Source organism: Carya illinoinensis, chromosome 13, assembly GCF_018687715.1.
Source record: "Carya illinoinensis cultivar Pawnee chromosome 13, C.illinoinensisPawnee_v1, whole genome shotgun sequence".
Lineage (NCBI taxonomy): Eukaryota > Viridiplantae > Streptophyta > Magnoliopsida > Fagales > Juglandaceae > Carya > Carya illinoinensis.
In genome coordinates, this window is record NC_056764.1 from 12129047 (window position 1) to 12150117 (window position 21071).

The following is a 21071-nucleotide window of genomic DNA, read 5'->3' on the forward strand; positions in this document are numbered from 1 at the left end:
ATATTATATATAGTATATAATATACTATAGTTAGCTTATCGAATTTTAATATTAAATCATTGCGCTTCAAATTTCAATCTCTTTAAATTTGTAATAATTGTTTACAAAGAATGCATTATTTTATTTAAAAACTACATAAAATTTAAATTATAGTCATATTTATGAAATATTATATCTAACGTTCGAACTTCACCCACTAATGTTCGAACGTATGTGAAAGAAATGTACTCTATTATTATAAATAATATATAATAATATATATAGTATATTAACTATATATAATATTAACTGTATACTATAATATATACTATATATATTAACTATATAATATTAATATATTAACTATATAATATATTATATGTAATGACTATAGATATAATATATAATGAGTATATATATACTATATATATTATATAGTATATACTAGACTATATATAGTATAGTATATAGCACTAGACTATATATATAATATATATTATATACTTAACTAGTATATAATATGGGTAAACAGAGTATGGGTGAGAACAATGTTGGGATGGGCTAAAAACTCTTCTCTCTGTGGCGAGTCAGAGGTGAAGTTCTAGGAGGGAAAAGTTGTTAAGAAAAACAGAGTGAGGAACGGTTTGGTTCTAGGGTTCCGATGAAGGAGAAGGGCAGCGATACGGGGGAGCTCGAGGATCTATGGGAGAACTTAAAGCTGACGGAGGAAGAGTGTTCGGAGATCGATTTGGGAGAAATGGATGCGAAGATACGAGTGGAAGGCAGTAGAAGTTTGATTGGGAAGGTGTGGGTTGATCGGCAGATTGGGAAGGATATCGTGGAGAAGACAATGGCAAGAGTGTGGAGGCTGAGCAAACCTGCGATTTTCAAAGACCTTGGAAGCAACTCATTTGTAATCTCCTTCGCGACACATGTAGATAAGGAGAGGGTTATGGATGGCCGGCTGTGGCTATTCGATAACCAGTTATTCACCCTCAAGCTGTTTGATGGAATGTCTAAGCCGCAAGAGGTGAATTTCGAATCAGAGGTTTTCTGGATCCAGATGCTAAACCTTCCGTTAGGAATAATGAATGAAGACTGTGGAAGGAAAATAGGAAGCTCGGTGGGGAGGGTAGTGGATGTTGATGTCCCGGAGGATGGAATTGGATGGGGAAGATCACTCAGGGTTCGGATTGAGGTGCCTCTTCGGCAAGCTGTAGCTCGTGGACGTACTGTCAATGTGGAAGGCAACAAGGTATGGGTTAAATTTAAGTATGAGAAGTTGCCTCGTTTATGCTTTGATTGTGGTTGGTTGATCCATGATTCGAAAGGATGTAGGATGAAGTGTGTTGAGAAGGAGGAGAAGTCTCAATTTGGGGCTTGGTTACGGGCTGAGAGGATGGGGAAGGAGAAAGCCTGCGGTGCAGGGGGAGTGGAGTGAGAATCCTGGGGGGAAAGAGAGAAATGAAAAATATGATAATTCGTGGAGTAGGAGGAAGGGGGAGAGAGAAGGAGTGGAGGTGCCTATGAGTGAGAAGGGGGAGGGGAGTGTGGTGAAAGAAACTTCTGAGGAGGGTATAGAGCAGATGAATGGGGAAGAGGAGGATAAGGTGGGGGAAGGGATTCTTAATAAAGGGGGAAGGGAGATAGTTCCACTGGACATGAGAGAGTTGAAGGGGGGAGTGTTGAATACGAGGGAGGCTGTGTTGAGTGATCCTAAAACACGGGTAGAAATGGCTAGCAAGGAGTTGGAAGTGAGAGGAGAGGGTGTGGTGGCAAAAGGGAGTACGTGGAAGAGGAGGGCAAGGGAAAGGGGATCACTATCTGCCTCTCGAGAATTGGTGAATTACAAGAGAGGTAGGCAGGAGGATCAAGAAGTGGGAGAGACTTTGCAGATGGAACAGAAAAAATTAAAGAGATTTGAAGACTGTTTGGGGGAGGAACAGAAGATTGTATTGGCGGAGGCTGTTGAACAGCCCCGCCAAGAGTTATGAAAATCTTAAGTTGGAACTGTAGGGGGCTTGGCAACCCCTGTACAGTTCAAATTCTTTCCTTACTTGTTAAGGATAAGTTGCCAGATGTTGTATTTCTTATGGAAACAAAGATGTCGGCTAGTAGAGCTATGGTTTTATTAAGGAAGTTGGATTTTGAAGGGATGGTGGGTGTGGATTCAAGGGGGTATAGTGGTGGGCTAATGCTTTTATGGAAACAGAAAAGTATGATGGAGCTGGTTAATTTTTCACAAAGACATATAAATGCATGGTTTAGTGATGATAGGAGTGGACAGAAATGGTTACTGACTGGGTTTTATGGGCACCCCGAATCAAGTAAGAGGAGGGGTTCTTGGGAGTTGTTGGCTTCCTTTGAGCCAAAAGGTAACCAGGGTTGGTGTGTGGTGGGGGATTTCAATGAGATTGTGTGTCAAAGTGAGAAAACAGGGGGAAGACTTAGAAGAGAAGAACAAATGGATGATTTCAGGAAAATGTTGGAAAGTTGTAGTTTAACTGATCTAGGCTGGGTGGGAAATAAATACACTTGGTTTAAGGGGAGTGAAGATGGATCAGTTATAAGGGAGAGGCTTGATAGAGCAGTGGCAAACCATTTATGGGTCAGCTCTTTTTCTGCAGTTAAAGTGGAAGTATTGGTGGCTGTGTGCTCAGACCATTCTCCTTTGTTATTGAATTGCAGGGATGAAAATGTCAGTATGGGGTGTCGAAAGGGAAGGCAATTTAGGTATGATATTAGCTGGGATCAAATGGAGGGGTGTAAAGAGTTGATACAAACAGAATGGGGGAAAGGTAGAAGGGGTGGGAAACCTCAGGTTGATATCCAAGTGTTGCTAGAAGGATGTAGGGGATCTCTAAGCCACTGGAGTAGGTATGTGGTAAGGGAGAGGGAGCTGCAGATAAAAGCAAAAGCTGAACAATTGAAGGCCTTACAAGAAACCGAGGGGTTATGGCATTTTGATGAAGTTAAAAAGAAAAGCAAAGAGCTGGAATTACTACTTGAGCAAGAGAATTTGAGGTGGAAAATAAGGGCAAAAAAGCATTGGTTAAGCCAAGGGGACAGAAATACTAGGTATTTTCATTCTTGTGCTAATCAAAGGAAGAGGAAAAATGATATTGGAAGAATTCAGGATATTGAAGGAAAATGGGTGACGGGTAAGGAAAATCTAGAATAAGCTTTTTGCAACTATTTTGAGGGGCTTTTTTTGTCTGCTAATCCTAATGGGGGACAGATTGAAAGATGTGTCCAGAATGTAGAGACAAAGATTAGTGAAGAAAAGAAAAGGAGAATGGAGAGGTTTTTCACACAAGAGGAGATTGAAAGGGCCTTAAAGCAAATGTCAGCTTTAAAATCACCTGGTCCAGACGGGTTTGGGGCTGGGTTTTATAAGAATCATTGGGGATTGGTAGGCAAGGAAGCTTCTGAAGCTGTATTGGACTTCTTAAATGGTGGAAGTTTAAGCAAAAAGTTAAACCATACTTTTATAGCTTTAATTCCGAAGGTGAAAGACCCCCAATCAGTGAAGGACTTCAGACCCATAAGCCTTTGTAATGTGATCTATAAACTGATTTCAAAGGTGTTGGCAAACAGAATTAAAGAGGCTTTAGATGGGTGTATCTCTTATCATCAGAGTGCTTTTATCCCAGGGAGACTAATTTCAGATAACATAATGGTAGCTTATGAACTTCTACATTCTATGAAGACAAACCAGAGGGGTGAAGTGGGAAGTATGGCAGTGAAACTTGATATGGCTAAAGCCTACGACAGGGTTGAGTGGCCTTATCTAAAGTCTATGCTGTTAAGGTTGGGGTTTGGGGTGAAGATAACAAGTCTGATTATGGAATGTGTAAGTTCTGTCAGCTATTCCGTTCTTGTAAATGGCCAACCTAGTAGAGTGGTATACCCATCTAGAGGAATTAGACAAGGAGATCCTATGTCCCCTTATCTATTCCTCATATGTGCTGAAGGTTTGAGTCAACTTTTAAATAAGGCTGAGGGTATGGGGAGGATCAAAGGGGTATCTGTGGCAAGAGGGGGAACAAAAGTAAATCACCTCATGTTTGCTGATGACTGTGTGGTGTTTTGTAGGGCCCAGATAGGAGAATGGAGAAGAATAGAGGGCATTCTACATCTTTATGAGTCAGCATCAGGACAAACCATAAATAAGCAGAAAACTGCTGCTTTTTTCAGTAATAACACAAAAGGCCGAGTGAAGAAATTGATTACTAAGGAGATTGGAGCTACAGGTTGTAATAACTATGAGAAGTACTTAGGGCTCCCAGCAGTAGTGGGTAGAAGCAAGTATATGACGTTCCAATCTATAAAAGAAAGGGTGTGGAATAAGATTCAGAATTGGAAAAACCTTTATCTATCAAAAGCTGGGAAGGAGATTATGATCAAGGCTGTCTTACAAGCCATTCCCACATACTCAATGAGTGTGTTTAGACTTCCTAAAAAGTTATGTGAGGAGTTGGAGGCTTTAATGGCTCGGTATTGGTGGAAGCAGGGGAAAAAAGAGACTGGTATTCATTGGTGGAAATGGGGGAGATTGGGGGTAGCTATAATGGAGGGGGGCCTTGGTTTTCGTGATATGGAGATTTTTAATAAAGCCATGCTTGCAAAACAAGGGTGGAGGCTTATGACTATGAAGAATTCCCTAGTAAAAAGGATATATGATGAGAAATACCTGAAGGGTGCAGAATTTACTGATGCTAAGTTGGGATATATGCCTTCTTATATTTGGAGGAGTTTATGGTCAGTAAAAGATATGGTTAACAGCGGGGTAAGATGGAGGGTTGGTGATGGAAAGAAAATTAAAATTTGGGGGTCAAAATGGCTGCCAACCCCCACAACACATTCAGTCCAATCTCCTGTCAGAGGTCTAAGTGCAGAATCGTGTGTGAGTGAATTAATTGATACTGAAAAAAGGGAATGGAAGAGAGAATTGATTGAAGAAGTTTTTTGTCCTGAAGAAGCTGAGATTATATGCACCATCCCTCTAAGTAAAACTGGGGCAGAAGACAAAAGATACTGGGGGCTGTCAAGAGATGGGAAATTTTCTGTGAAATGGACTTATCATGCAGAAAACAAGAAAGTAACAGAAATGCTGGGTCAGTCCTCTTGTATAAAGGAAGAAGAAAACCATTGGAAGAAGCTGTGGGGCCTTAAAGTTCCAGGAGCATGGAAGCATATGGTTTGGAGGGCTTTAAACAATATTCTTCCAACTCGGGAGAATTTAAAGAGGAGAAAAGTAGTGAAAGAAGCAATGTGTCCAATATGTTTGAAGAAGGAGGAGTCTGTTATCCACGCTTTATGGAATTGCCCGGCAGTTTCGGATGTTTGGACTGCAGAAAAAAGTCCAGTGCAGAAATGGAGCTCAGAGATAGATGACTTTGAAGATCTATGGAGGAGGCTATTGAGTAATCTAGAAGAGGCAGATTCCGAATGTGTGGTGGCAATACTGCACTCGATTTGGAGTAGAAGAAACTTAATGGTCTTTGAAGGTAAATTCTTAAGCCCAGCAAGTGTAGTGCAGAGAGCTCTGGTTGGTTTGAGTAGTTTCCGTGAAGTGAATTTAAAAGAAGGTTGTGAGAGGCAGAAGAAGACTAAGTGGAGGACACCAGAGGTGGGTCAAGTTAAAGTAAATTTTGATGCTGCCCTGGACCTAAAAGCTCAAAGGATGGGAATGGGGGTGGTGATTAGAGATTCCAGCGGGGATGTTCTAGTCTCTTTGAGTGGATATAAATCTGCTGTTGTTTCACCTTTTGTTGCTGAGTACCATGCTTTATGGAGGGCTGTAGAACTTTGCAGGGAGTTAAGGTTTATAAACGTCTGCTTTGAGGGTGATGCAAAGCTGCTGGTGGATGCAGTGATGGCTAACACAGAGGATGACTCGTGGAAAGGGCAGCTAGTTGGGGATTTGAGGTCTGTTATTGGGGCCTGCAATGAGTGGAAATTACAGTTTATACATAGAGAAGGAAATTCAGTTGCACATAGTTTAGCAAGGAAGGGATTACTTGTTGATAAAGAGTTAGTTTGGATGGAATGTGTTCCACCTGATATTATACAGAAAGTTGTACTTGATAATGTGTGTAACCAGTTGATCAAGGAATGAAATGAGAATGTGAGGTATTCTTTTCAAAAAAAAAAAACTAGTATATAATATAGTGTATTATATAGTACAGTTAACTTATTCAATTTTAATATTAAATCATTGCGCTTCAAATTCAATCTCTTTAAATTTGTAATAATTATTCACAAAGGATGCATTATTTTATTTAAAAACTACATAAAATTTAAATTACAGTCATATTTACGAAATATTATATCTAACGTTCAAACTTCACCCACTAACGTTCGAACGCATGTGAAAGAAATGTACTCTATTATTATAAATAATATATAATAATATATATAGTATATTAACTATATATAATATTAACTATATACTATAATATATACTATATATATTAACTATATAATATATTATTATGTAATGACTATAGATATAATATATAATGAGTATATATATACTATATATATTATATAATATATACTAGACTATATATAGTATAGTATATAGCACTAGACTATATATATAATATATATTATATACTTAACTAGTATATAATATAGTGTATTATATATTACAGTTAACTTATCCAATTTTAATATTAAATCATTGCGCTTTAAATTTCAATTTCTTTAAATTTATAATAATTGTTCACAAAGGATGCATTATTTTATTTAAAAACTACATAAAATTTTAAATTATAGTCATATTTACGAAATATTATATCTAACGTTCGAACTTCACCCACTAACGTTCGAACGTCACTGATTAACGTTCGAACATCACTCAACGTTCGATGTTCGAACGTTGGCGCCAAAAAATATTACGTTTGCACGTAAAAATATTTAATGTTCGAACGTTCATATAGCGTTCGAACGTAAATTTTCCTACATTCGAACGTTAGACGAATTCTCATCTAGATTTCGTGACGATTTTTTGTGACAGTTTGGGGACTGTCACTAATTCTAAAGCGACACTAAATTTTAATTTTGTTATAGTGTATTTTCCTAAAACCAACAACACACACACACACACACACATATATATATATATATATATATATATTATCCATTATCTCTAAGTCCTTCAACCCTTTCTAATTTCTCTTTTTCAAAATCATAATTTGGAATACAAACATTTAATTTGAGTTGCAGGAGAGTGATCATCAGAATCATGATTTATAATTGTAATTAGTTACTGTCACGAGACGCATCATGCAGTACGGTCGAATTTACATTATAATAAAAAAATTATATATAATATATATATAAGTTTTATGTAGAATAATTTTATAAAAAGAAACATATATATATTTATATAGATAATTCAAGATAATTTCTGAATCCCTGATTGCCTGGGGTGTGCATGCATGATGCTTATGGGTGATGAGGCATATATATATAGTATATGTTAAATGCCATTCGATATAAAAGACTTTTGGCTAGATCTTCCGAATATATAAAACTATTTTTTTTTTCAACTTTATTCAAATGTTGTAACCAAAATATAAATTGGATATTGTTAATAATCAAGGTCCAAATTAACAGAAAGAAGACCGAAGACGTACATCAAATACAAACCTAGAGGCATTATCTATCTAGCTAGAAACAATATTCCCGGCCAGGCCAATAGCTCTAGCTAGGTTGAATCGTTAATATAGAACTTGATATGGCTTCTTAACAAAGACCTTCCTGTTGTGCTTGATCCCAAAAAGAGTGACCTCCTTATCGCACACATCAAAACCATGCCATGCATTCCTAGGCAAGTATACACGAAAATAGAAATAATCCGAGCTGAGATGAGAGCCCTCTAGCACCCTAACCTGTGCAAAACCTGGTCTCCAATCATCGGCTCCGGTGAGCTTCAGGTATAGGTAGCAAATGGGAGATTTTACGCACTGACTCTTAACTTGGAATTCGTCTACCACGCATGCTTGAAATGGCTTTATGGGCACGTCGTCGAGGACATCAGGCTCCAATGGATCAACCCTCCCTACGTGTTTGGAATTGAGGTGCCGGACCAGTATGTCATTTGAATTTGTGTCACCAAATCTTACGCTCACATGGTTTGAGGTTTCGGCTCCCCTTGTGCAAGTTGTCTCTATGGTGACTGCGTAGGTGCAGTTGTTCTGCAATTTTAAAAGCTAGTTAGGAAGAAATAATGAGATATCATTACGTGAAAATATTGGAACTTTTTCTTTTTCTTTTTCTCGGCTGCGCGCCCATTACTCATAAAGCGACATACAAAAGTATTAAAAAAAAAGTGACATACAAAAGTTAAAATAAAAAATACGATTCTTTGAGTCAATACCAAGCAATCTTAATTCGCTTTCAGTTTTTATTAAGGCCGGTTTGGATTCACAAAATATTTCATCTCATCTTATCTTATCTCATCTCATCTTCTCATTATAATTTTTTCAAATTTTCACATAAAATATAATAAATAATTCAATTTTTTCAAATCCCAATTCAACTTTTTTAAATTCTAAAATAATAATATTATTAAAAAATAATATTCTAACAATATTTTATATATTCAACTTTCATTTTTTATTTAAAATTATTTAATCTCATCTCTAAATCTAAACAAGCCCATGTAACAACCAATAGAAAGGGAAAATTTCTATTTATCAGCTTTTAAATGTTTTTTTAAAGTTTGCATGCATACATCAACAGGCATTATAAGATAATCTTATAATCATGTATTATGTCATCTCTGAATCTAAACAAGCCCTAATAATAGACAATAGAAAGGAAAAAATTCTATTTATCAGCTTTTAAATGTTTTTTTTTTAAAGTTTGCATGCATACATCAATAGGCATTATAAGATAATCTTATAATCGTGTATCATGTTATCCCATGCATGTTCTAGTCCTATTTTCTATATTATTGTCTTTCCATACGTACGGAGGTATATTATCTACCATTATATATATATATATATATATATATATATATATTTATAGCATGCACTACTATAGTTTAAAATGGATTATATAAAAGTAGTCATACAAATTGGTGTGGTACTTTCAGTTAATACTTTAGATTTAGTTTATAATAAAAATAATTTTACAATCTAAAGAATCATATCAAATTATGTCAATTTATTAAATTAATTTTATGTAATTCTTTTATATATAACTAGAGTATTTTTCAAAAATTATAACCTTTCTAAGGCTTTTAATACTGCTTGAACATACCAATTTCCAACAAGATCTTGATCAAATCGGCCATGGGATTTAGTGAATTAATGCAATTAAATCAGTGGGATGCATGGTGGGTACGTAGAGCCACACGCGTAACATTTACGCATGGTGGGTACTATTGAATTGATCAAAAGATTGCGTAACATTTCATCCATAAAAAACTAATTACGTGGCCAAGTCTTATATATATTGTGGAATATTTTAGTTTTTGAGTTTTTTGAAAGTGAGTACGTGATTGAAATTAACTTAAATTTAAAGCCTTAACTTTTTAGTTAAGGTATGTGTGTGTGTGTGTATATATTATACATGCGTATAAATGCAGATTTAGATCCTCTGAAGTTAATGTATAAACTTAGTTTTAGAGTATGAGAAAGATAAGCACACATGCAAGTGAGTTCTACAATATTTATTATGCATCTAATGCTGTTAAAAAAAAAATTTGTAAGACTCAATTTATGTATCTATTTCTCTCTCACTTTAGAACCTAAAATTCGGATAATAAATCAAGAAAATCTAAATCTGAAAAAAACAATATTTTATCATTCTTTTAACAATTATCTTTTCATTATCTATCGATATGATATCAAATGATTACCAGTAGAAAAACGAAAATGATAAAAGAAATTTGATTGATCATCTGAAACCCAAAACTAATGTTTAAAAGGATTATGAATACTCATCTTTTATATATATATATATATATATATATATAAAAGGATACAAATAGCTAGCATGTAATATATATTGGAGAACGGCGCGCGGGACATAAGCTGGCCTGTCAATACATGGCCGGCCCTGAATCCCAGTTAAATAAGCATCTGCTTTTCTAATTTCTACACAATGCACGGCCATGAACGTACAATTAGTTGTTCTTGTTAACATGCACAACGTCTCTGATCACACACATGCATGTATATGTATATATATACCTTGGTTTCCGGTGGCGGACTTTGACCTCCGGCAAGTAAAGAAAGCAATAATAACACGCAGCAGTATGACAAGAACGATCCCCTGGAATTCTTCATCTTCGTCGTTCTCGTTTGCCGCCAAAACACGTACATATGACCCGGCAGGCCAGTACCTTCCATGCATATATATATATAGTAATTTGGAAGTATTTAAGAAACTTGTCTAGTTCATTCTTTCCTTGATGCTCACAAAAAGTACTTAATGATCTTAAGCTTTATATATATGTTAGACCCAAATTTGTATATATAATATTGCAAGATAGGTTCCTTAACTTTTACGCACTACTTATATATCCTCGTATATATGCTTTATTAGGGCTATCTTATTAATTTTCTCTTGATTTGGGCAAAGTATCTTTTTGTTAATCCTAATGATCCCTTTTTTGTGTTTTATCTTCACGATGGTTAAAGCTAGATTCTCTAACTTTTTGTCTTGCTTGATTATAGGGTCACATATATATATATATATATATATATGAGATAAAAATAGGATACTCGATCTTTTCAATATATATATGCGGCCACTTCCAAGAAAAATGAGCATTTGTAACAAATTCTATACGCGTGATGAGAATAATTCTTTGCAACTAAAGCAATTTCATTTTGGCATAAAATAGTCATTTTTACAAGAATTAACTGACCACAACTGAACAATTTTCTTGCAGTATACCTAGCTAGCTAACCTGTGTCTAAATCTTCTCTTCTTCTTTTTCTTTTCGGCGGGACGCGTGGGGATGCATGGAGCTAGATATAGCTAGATAGGATAATAAAATGGAATTATATATAAATATATATATATATATATATATTAAGCTATTGGGCTGGAAATGATATTAATTCATGTCTATCAAAAGATTTCATGTAAGGTGGTCTTGTGTACGTCCAGAAACTTAATCACTATCGTAATTAACAAAGAATATATATATATATTCGATCTGAAGAGAATCAACTGATAAAAACTATTAAAAAAAGAAGAAGTTAAAGGCTTATCCTTTCCGTTTTATTTTCATGCATGCCAAGCAAATAGAAAATGCATTAATATTTAGACACGAGAAGACCATACATATAATTATTAGGGGGAAGACTAATTTAGGGTTATGAATAAATCAACTAATTAATGTTATATCTCATCGTCATATAACAGTCTAATGTCATATCTCATCGTCTCACTAGGGTTAATTGAGCCAAACTTGAACCAGCAAATGGACATGGCCACAAAGTACTCTGCAGTTTGCTTAAATATTTTTGTTCGAATACGATTGAATTGTTCAGCTCAAACTTATTTATAATAAGTTATATTTTATGTTCATGATGGTTTATTATTTATTGTACAAGTTCAGATTTATTGATCACAAGTTAAAAGTTTTGTTAAAACATTTATAAATTTTCCATTTAGTTTAGCAAAAACTCATCTGGCCTCACTATCTGAGCTATTAAAAACACTTTAAACTTCAAGATCTCATCTTCTAGAATAAAATACCTAGGACTCCCTTGAGCTATGATAGGCCTAATAGTGATATTTTCAATGAATGTTGGACAAGATTTAAGGAAAACTGGCAGGATGGACAGCCAAGATGAGCCTTTTACATATTTATAAGAAAACAGGGTTTTCCACACACTTTTGTTGTTGCTTAGTAGAGTCCACCCAAACTTACTCAGAAGTGCTTTGTTGAAAGTAGAGGTGAGTCTTAGCCCTAATCCTCCCATGGATTTTGGTTGGCAAATTGATTTCCATGACTCAGGAATGAAATTATGGAATTTGTGTGTCAAAGCCCGACCAAAACCTCATGTACATTCTGTCAATGTTTTTTTCGAGATTGTTCTTGGGATTAGGGTGCTAGACATCATGTAAGTAGGTATGAAGCTACTCACGATCTCAACCCCCCCCCCCCCCACAAAATCCCAAAGCCTTCATCAAACACCATAAGGATGGTCCCCCATATGAAAGTGTCAGAATTAGTGTTAGAAGAACCCAAGAGATGGAACACAATTCTCTTCTAGACTCTCTTCTCCCAAACCACTATCATTGAGATAGAGAAAATCCCTTTAGCACAACATTAATTCAACAACATCAGAGATAAGCTCAAGTGGCTCCACCCCTCCACAGGGGAATTCTTTGTCAAATCTACATATGTGGCTCTGACGATTTAATCTAATATCTCACCTTTAGTGCATTCCCCCACAACCTAGAAAAAGTTTTGGTCCCTGAAAATCCAAGATAAGCCGAAACTATTCCTGTGGAAAGTGTTAAGTAACATCTTGCCCTCTAGATCACTGCTCAAGACTTGCATTACATTAAATAAAGATCAAACCATGTGTCCTCTTTGCAATATAGATGAATAAACCACTTCTCATCTCTTCGTAAAGTGTCCTTACTCTAAAATCATTTGGAGACAATCACTATGGCTCTTAGACATCTCCACTACAGGAACAAATGACATATCCACATGGATATTGTCAATCTTGGACCCTGGAAACAGACTGCACATCACACTGCAAGATACCCATAAATTCCAACTGTTTGCAGTCATTGCCATGGACAATTTGTTGTTTTGTAGAAATCGGATCATCCATCACTACAAGAAATTTAATTTTTAAAGACGAAATTTGTTAGGGACGAAATTTAATACTTTTTAGAGATAAAATTTAATTTCGTCTTAAAACATAGAGAACCTTATAAATCCGTTTGAACTAATACATATTAGTTTGAACCGGAGATTCTGGAACGAATTAGATCGTCTCCAAAAATCTAAACCGTTCGAACTAATAAAATTTAATTCAAACAGATGATTAATCTATTCGAATAAAATATAATTGGTTCGAATGAATATTACCTTGTTTGAACGGTATTATTTAATTGAAAAGATATATTGTTAAAATTGTAATAATTCATATTTTGTTCTATTAATTTTTTATCATTTTCAAAGTAAATAAGAATGTCTATATATTATATATTATGATTTACAATGAATTAAAATATTTACAAATTCATAAATTAATTTTATGTAATTAATTTAAAAATATTTTAGTTAAATAAATATTACTTTAAAGATAGTGTCATTTTTTCAATTATTGTGAACATTAAGTATAACGAAAAGAAAATCTAGCAAACACTAAAAATAAAAACCATACATTATTTACATCCCAAAAAGAGTTAGACGTTCTATATATACAATATAAAAAAATTAAAATAATATCTAATAATATCTATTTATTAAATAAATCAAAATCCTCATGTAAGGTATGTAAGCGTCCTTCCAGGTCCTTAAATTTCTCCATGATAGGCTGAATGAAGTCCCTCAATATAATTTGGTGGTGATCAGCCAATATAGCTAGTACCTCATCTGGAGTAGCCCCAGCAGGCTATCTCTCAACAGGGGCAGCAATAGAAGCTGGATTAGTAGGTAGAGGCTGATCCTATACTGCATGAGTCTTTGGCAAGTGACCCCTGCTCTTACTGAATGTGATCTTGTTAAATGACCCTATCTGTGGCAACCTCTGCTCAGTCGAAGTCACTGCAACCCCCGATTGGAGTAGGAGGTTAGATATCAGCAGTGCAAATGGTAGACTACCTCCACCCAAATAGAGTGACTATGTTCGAATGCAGAAGAAGAAATATAATGCCAGATCAATCAGCTCCCTGTGCTAACCGTAACAAAAATCTAGCCTGCTTGATCCCAAAATCAGTCTTGTGGTTTTTTGGATCAATATTATACCCAACAATCAGATTAAACATTTTGAAAAATGCTTTACAATCGGCCTGTTGGATCACTTTACTGCCATCATATGGAGGAGCCGAAGGGTCTCGCACAAGGTTACAAACCTAATCATCTGTGAGACCATCATCAGGTACCTCATGCATGAATCTCAAAACACTCTCATTTGACCATTTTGTGACACAAGTCCTAAACACATATAAAGACCACTGCAAGACTTGGGATTGGAAAACCTTGAACAACATACCTGAAAGCTCCCTCCCACCACTAGAACACTTCTCAATCTCTTTTGATGTACCAGTAAGATCAAATGGTAGCACCTCGATAGCAGTATACAGGGCAAACAATGGCTCAATCTAGTTTTTAATAACATAATTTTCAACCAGTTGCAATCCAAATCAAGGAGAAGCCATGGTAGCATTTATAGGCATGCAAGAAGCGCACTCGAGATAGCTCAAAAAGATCATCATTGAGGAGAATTCACAAAAAGTCATAATAGCTTTGCAACAGCCATAACAAAACCCTGACTGGATAATCGAGGGCATTATTCATGATACACAATTTCTTCTACAAATTTTTGAGGTATGCAACAAAATTACATCGTTCTCAAAATAGATGTGCTCATTTATTGTGCAATGGGCAGCAACCAACAATATGTTAGGTAGCATACCTCTAAATAGAATTCCACAATGTTTGTTGGAATTTCATAGTAGAAAGGATTCACCTACCGAGTTTACCTATTTTTGCTAAGTTGTATTTTTAATTTTCTGCAACAAAATCAGTTTGTTCCTAATGAATCTAATGAAATCTACTTGTTGAGGAAAAAAAAAATATTTATAGATTTTTGTAAATATCTTTATATATGTGGTGCTTCATATATAATGTATGTATATTACTTATTATGTTTGTAATAATATAAACATGTATCATATTAGTTACATAATTTATTCTTATCTTTGTAAATGCTAAAGGATTTAGCGTTTACATGCATTGTAAACCTATATTCTCTTACCATAAAAATAATAATAAATACGAAGTTATACGACTTTCTACAAATATATATTAGTCTAGCCAAGTTTGATATAAAGTTTATCATTTAAGAAGCTTCAAAATGAAATAATGACCGGTTATTTCCAAATCTGATTAATAGAGCTTTTTCCAAATCTAATCAATTTTTGCGCAGTACTACTCGATCTCCTTCAATAAAAAGCATTTGCAGTTAGTTCGATATATATATATACAGTGTGTGTGTATGTATATATATATGCTTGAGAAGATATATATATATATATATACACATATAGCGTGAATTGATGAGGTTCCCAGTTTTTGGTCGACGATCATCTGTCGCCTCATGAATATCTTTAAACTCTTTCATACGTCTGCCTCTTAAAACGACTACTACGTACTAGCTACATGTATAAAAATACTCTATTTTGCTTTCGTAATAATTAAGAATAACGGTTGAGAAAGTTACATCGATCCTAACATGAATGTCCGTCATTCCATGCATGATTAATGCTTCAATATTATTGGTGGAAGAGATCATTTAAAAAAAAAAAAAAACATTACAAATAAATCAGCATCAAATTAAACTAACAGAAATTGAAAGAGGTTTTAAAAAAACTTCTAAACTTGCTTAATTGATTTAATTATATATTATTATTATCAATTAATTAATGTTTGTTAGAAGATTTGGATGCCCTTGCAAATGTAATGAATTTATATATATAGATCATGTATATATATAGCAGCACTTGCATATAATATGTGGTTGCATATTTAGGTACGTACGTTCGTTATACATATGAAAAATACGTTAGTCACAAATGAATTATACAAAAGGAACTCCATAGACAAACGTGATTTAATGTAGTAAGTTAGAATAATGTAAAGTTACTTTTAGTATAAAGTAGGTCTAACGGATCACATGAAGTCATATCAGTTTGTAAGTTTACTTTTATGTAATCTCTTTATATCTATAGAAGTTCTTTTATATATATATATATATATAACTTTTTCACTAATTTGCATGCTTGATAGCATTCAAATATCAAGTACTGGAGGGAGCTTTTTTTTATCCTTTATTTTTCTTTTCTTTATTCCACAGTTGTTTCTAAAAGAATCACTTATGTTCGGTTTAAGAACCAGTACTACAACACATTGATAATAGAAAGGAAAAGTTTTGACTTGAACAGAAAGGAGGCCGCGCGTCAAAAGAACTTAATTGATTGTCTTCGACACCACTCTAAAGTTGTTCTAACAACTGGTCCTAATTTAGTATTAAAATAATCATGGAAGTACCTATCTCTTCTGGTAATTTTCTCTTCGATCTGCTTACCCTTTTTGCCCTACTAAACTTCTGTCACCTACTCGACCAACCTTTTTTATCTTCACCCCTATATAAACACCTAGAAGATTTGCATTGAGGTACGCAGACTTTGATAGCACCCAGAGAACAGAAAACACGTGCAGTTTCAGTTTGGAGACACAGAAAATGGGTATTTCTCTTCTCTGCTCACCAGCAATTCCCAGGGTGTTTCTCTTCTCATTGATTGCATGGTGTCTCCTTCCTGAGCTTGCACTTGCAGGAGGCGTTACCAGGCACTACAAGTTTGATGTAAGTTCTGCACGTACAACTCAGCTCTGGCCTATATATAATATATATATATATATATATATGAAATTAACCAAATATATGTAGTTGCATATATGTCTAGAAATTTGCATTTTACTAAACTTTTTGTTTCTTATTTTCTTCATTATTTAACAGTACTTGAGAATTATTTTATAGGTCAAATTACAAAATGTAACACGATTGTGCCACACGAAGAGCATAGTTACAATAAACGGGCAATTTCCTGGGCCTCGCATTGTAGCTAGGGAGGGTGACCACCTTCTTATAAAAGTGGCTAACCATGTCCAGAACAACATCTCCATTCATTGGTAATGAATCTTTACTAAATCTTTTAATGCATGCATGCATGCCATCATTTAAAGAAATAGGAAACAACATAATTATAAATATATATAGTTCCATGCTTAAATCTAACTCCATGATCTAATATGTCGTAATTATGGCATGCAATTTTTTTGAAATAGGCATGGGATTCGACAGCTTCAAACAGGGTGGGCTGATGGGCCAGCATATGTGACTCAATGTCCCATACAAACTGGCCAGAGTTATCTGTACAACTTCACCATCTTTGGTCAGAGAGGCACCCTTTTCTGGCATGCCCACATATCATGGCTAAGGTCAACTGTCTATGGTCCTCTAATCATTCTTCCCAAGCGTGGTGTCCCTTACCCATTTGCCAAACCCTACAAGGAAGTTCCCCTTATCTTCGGTAAGCTAGACAACCATATATGGTTGAGTCTCTTCTCCAACAGAGATTCTCTATTAAGTGAGTGAATTGGATATTCCAACTTTGGAAAGAGATAAATGGGTAATGTCGTGTCTATCTCTTTATATTGGATCATCCAATTCAGTCCGGGGAGGATCTCTTACCCCCCCTCCTCTCATTACCCATTAATGATATTCAAACAAAAGCAAACTTAATTTGGCACCAAAACATTTCAGGGGAGTGGTGGAATGCAGATCCCGAGGAAGTCATTAGCCAAGCCTTGCAAACAGGAGGTGGTCCAAATGTCTCTGATGCCTATACTATTAATGGACTTCCAGGGCCATTGTATAACTGCTCCGCCAGAGGTATCAAATAGTCCTTCTACGTTTTAACTAATGTAAAAAACATACTCTCTACACTGCTGATATGATATGATTTGATTTGTAAGATATAAATTTGTGTTGGAAATCAAGTCTTTCCATGTAAGCAGTGTACCAACGCATCAACTTTTCATGTATTTGACTCTGTTACGTATGATATGTAAATGCATATATGGTTCTTGCAGACACATTCAAACTGAAGGTGAAGCCCGGGAAGACATACCTCCTCCGCTTAATCAACGCAGCACTCAATGACGAGCTCTTTTTCAGCATTGCAAACCACACCCTCACAGTCGTCGAAGCCGATGCTGTTTATGTTAAACCTTTTGAGACTGACACTATTCTTATAGCCCCGGGACAGACCACAAATGTTCTTCTGAAGACCAAATCCCACTTCCCAAATGCCACATTCTTCATGACTGCTAGGCCATACGTTACTGGTCTTGGCACTTTCGACAATACTACTGTCTCTGGGATCTTACAATATGACTTATTTCCATCTAAAACCCTCTCAACCATCTCCATTAAAAAGTTTCCACTCTACAAACCAGTTCTTCCGCCTCTCAATGATACTTCATTTGCTGCAAATTTCACAAGCAGACTCCGAAGCTTAGCAAGTTTTCAATTCCCCGCTAATGTCCCCCATAAAGTTGATAAGCGTTTTTTCTTCACAATAGGACTTGGAACAAGCCCCTGTGATCAGCAAAACCATACTTGTCAAGGTCCTAACGGGACCAGGTTTGCAGCTTCTGTTAATAACGTTTCTTTTTCACTCCCAACCACTGCCCTGCTCCAGGCTCACTTCTTTGGGCAGTCAAATGGAATTTATAGCCCCGACTTTCCGAGCAGTCCAAGAATTCCTTTTAACTACACCGGCAACCCACCTAACAACACTATGGTGAGCAATGGGACAAAGATGGTGATTCTGCCTTATAACACTAGCGTGGAGCTTATCATGCAGGATACAAGCATTCTTGGTGCTGAGAGCCACCCTCTCCACCTCCATGGCTTTAATTTCTTTGTGATTGGGCAAGGTTTTGGGAACTTTGATCCAAATAAGGACCCAGCAAACTACAATCTTGCTGATCCTGTTGAAAGAAACACTGTGGGCGTACCTTCGGGAGGTTGGGTGGCCATCCGGTTCCAAGCAGATAACCCAGGTGAGGAATTAAGACCAGGACATAATCTGACAAACTAACAAAGTTGATTACACGGATTCTATACGTAATACTAAATTTGAACACACAAATCCAAAAAGTAAAGCTTATTATAAGTGGGAGAGTCAGAGATGAATTTTTTGTTCTTTTTGGATTATATTACTGACTTGTTTGAATGGTGACGATGAAAATGTGACAACAGGTGTATGGTTCATGCATTGCCACCTTGAGATCCACACGAGCTGGGGTTTAAAGATGGGTTGGGTTGTCTTGGATGGAAAACTCCCAAACCAGAAGCTGCTTCCTCCTCCGGCAGATCTTCCCAAGTGTTGACCTTCGATTCACTTGATTCACTGCAACTAGAAATTCTCCTAAATTGTATCTTTTTTAACCCATTTTTCAAATTTTTCTTACCCTTACTCGGGATTTGGCATTGGCAGATTGATCTTCAATAAATTGTATGAGGAGCTATGGATAGAAGAATAGTGAACAATCTTGTTAATTTGTAACGTTCGGGTTTCAAATGTTAATGCGAAAAGCCTCTACTATATTTTTTATTGTCGCATTATTGGGAACTATCTTGCCGTTGTTATGTTTTTAATGACAGACATCTCGAATTCACTTAATTTATATTAATTCCCAATCATGCAACAAGCTTCAGGAGGTTATTCAGGACCTAAAAAGGGGAACCTCAGTACATGCAAGTACGACTGTACGAGGGAGGGAGGGAGGCAGAGTATTGTCGAGGACTCAAGTGGTACTTGTTGAAAAACCACCTGCGGTGTGCACTGTTCTCTTCCTTGGCATATTAGGCGCCATCTACAAATACCCACAGTGTCTGCAGCAAGTGACGCCTTAATTTCTTTCGTAAATCACTGCACCGAATTGTAAATGGTAGCTACTCTCTCCTATAAAAGAGAGCTCAAATGAGCAAACGGGAAATGGGGAAAATAGAGAGGAAGAGAGTACGTGAGGGAGAGAAAGAGAATTTGTAGATTTTTTGTAAATCTCGTACAAATTCTATAAAAGAGGCTCCAGTTAATGTAGGTAATTTGCTGAACCACTTAAATATCATTTTGTGTGATTTTAGACAGGTTAGAGGCACAACAATTGGTATCAGAGCTCTGGTTAACGCTGTCCAAAACTTAAGTTGTTCGAAATCAACTTTTGACAACTCCAGGGTGTTCCTCGCGTTGAGATGAATCCGTTGCCGCAAACGAAATCGAAAACGGAGGTCGGACGAAGTCGCATGCGCCAGTAGAAGCTAGGAGTGTGAACACACGCGCTCCACGCGCATCTGGAAGTTGAAGACGAGTGCCACTCACGCTCCATGCGCAGACACACACCCTCACGCGCCCAGAAGGCAGAGGACACGTGAACTACACGCGCTCACGCGCCCCCACGCGCCCTAGAGAGGAATCTGCGAGTATCCTACACGCTCCCACGCTCTCCACTCGCACTGCTTCTACGCGTGCATCTCACGCGCCAGACGATCAGGACCATTCATTTTTCAGATCCATTTTGGGCTTGATCTAAGCCATTTAGAGTCTGATTTCAACAATCAAATAGTGCTTTCTAACTATTTGGATCATTCCGGACTCATCCGTACGGTTAGAATTTTGAAATTTTGTATCTAAATTTTCTAAATTCAAATGAAAAGATCTGGAAAAGATAGGAACTCTGAAAATGCCAGTTGCTCTGGGCGTCGGTCCACAGTATCAAATGCCAAATTTGAAGTTGAGAAGTTTGATGAAACAAGCAACTTCGGCATGTGACAGTATGAAGTCATTGACGTTTTAATCCAACAAGAGTTGGATATTGCGTTGGATGAAAAGCCAGATGATATGACTAAACATAATTGGAAGAAACTTAATACCCAAGCTTGTAGTACAATTAGGTTATGCCTTATCAAAAAACAGAAGTATTTTGTCATAAGAGAGACAAATGCTAAGAAACTTTGGCAAAAATTAGAGGATAAGTTCATGAAGAAGAGTATTGAGAGCCGTTTGCACTTGAAAAAAAAGTTTTTCAGATTCCAATTTCGTGAAGGTATTTTTATATCCGAACATCTGAATAGTTATAACCAAATTCTTGCTGATTTGATAAATTTGGATGTTGAAATTGAAGATAAAGATAAAGCTTTAGTTTTGTTAAATTCCTTACCTATATATATGAGCATTTAATTACTATTCTACTATATGGGAAGGAAAATATTAGTTTTGAATATGTATCTAGTTCTTTA

General features: G+C 35.9%; 3 protein-coding genes across 3 annotated transcripts; 2 read left to right on the top strand and 1 right to left on the bottom strand.

Annotated features, from left to right (window-relative positions):
• The first annotated feature begins 640 nt into the window (after window positions 1–640).
• Window positions 641–1420, top strand: LOC122290953 (uncharacterized protein At4g02000-like). Its single transcript, XM_043098613.1, has one exon. The coding sequence runs from the start codon at window positions 641–643 to the stop codon at window positions 1418–1420; it is 780 nt and encodes a 259-aa protein (XP_042954547.1).
• A 6095-nt stretch (window positions 1421–7515) lies between these two features.
• On the bottom strand, window positions 7516–10353 carry LOC122292618 (embryo-specific protein ATS3A-like). Its single transcript, XM_043101060.1, has 2 exons — window positions 10194–10353; window positions 7516–8186 (listed from the first exon to the last, which is right to left on the bottom strand). The coding sequence occupies exons 1-2, from the start codon at window positions 10350–10352 to the stop codon at window positions 7710–7712; spliced, it is 636 nt and encodes a 211-aa protein (XP_042956994.1). The 5' UTR covers window position 10353; the 3' UTR covers window positions 7516–7709.
• Window positions 10354–16393: 6040 nt separating this feature from the next.
• LOC122291347 (laccase-17-like) lies at window positions 16394–19394 on the top strand. Its single transcript, XM_043099033.1, has 6 exons — window positions 16394–16568; window positions 16743–16894; window positions 17051–17295; window positions 17529–17657; window positions 17858–18832; window positions 19032–19394. The coding sequence occupies exons 1-6, from the start codon at window positions 16446–16448 to the stop codon at window positions 19160–19162; spliced, it is 1755 nt and encodes a 584-aa protein (XP_042954967.1). The 5' UTR covers window positions 16394–16445; the 3' UTR covers window positions 19163–19394.
• The last annotated feature ends 1677 nt before the right edge of the window (window positions 19395–21071 follow it).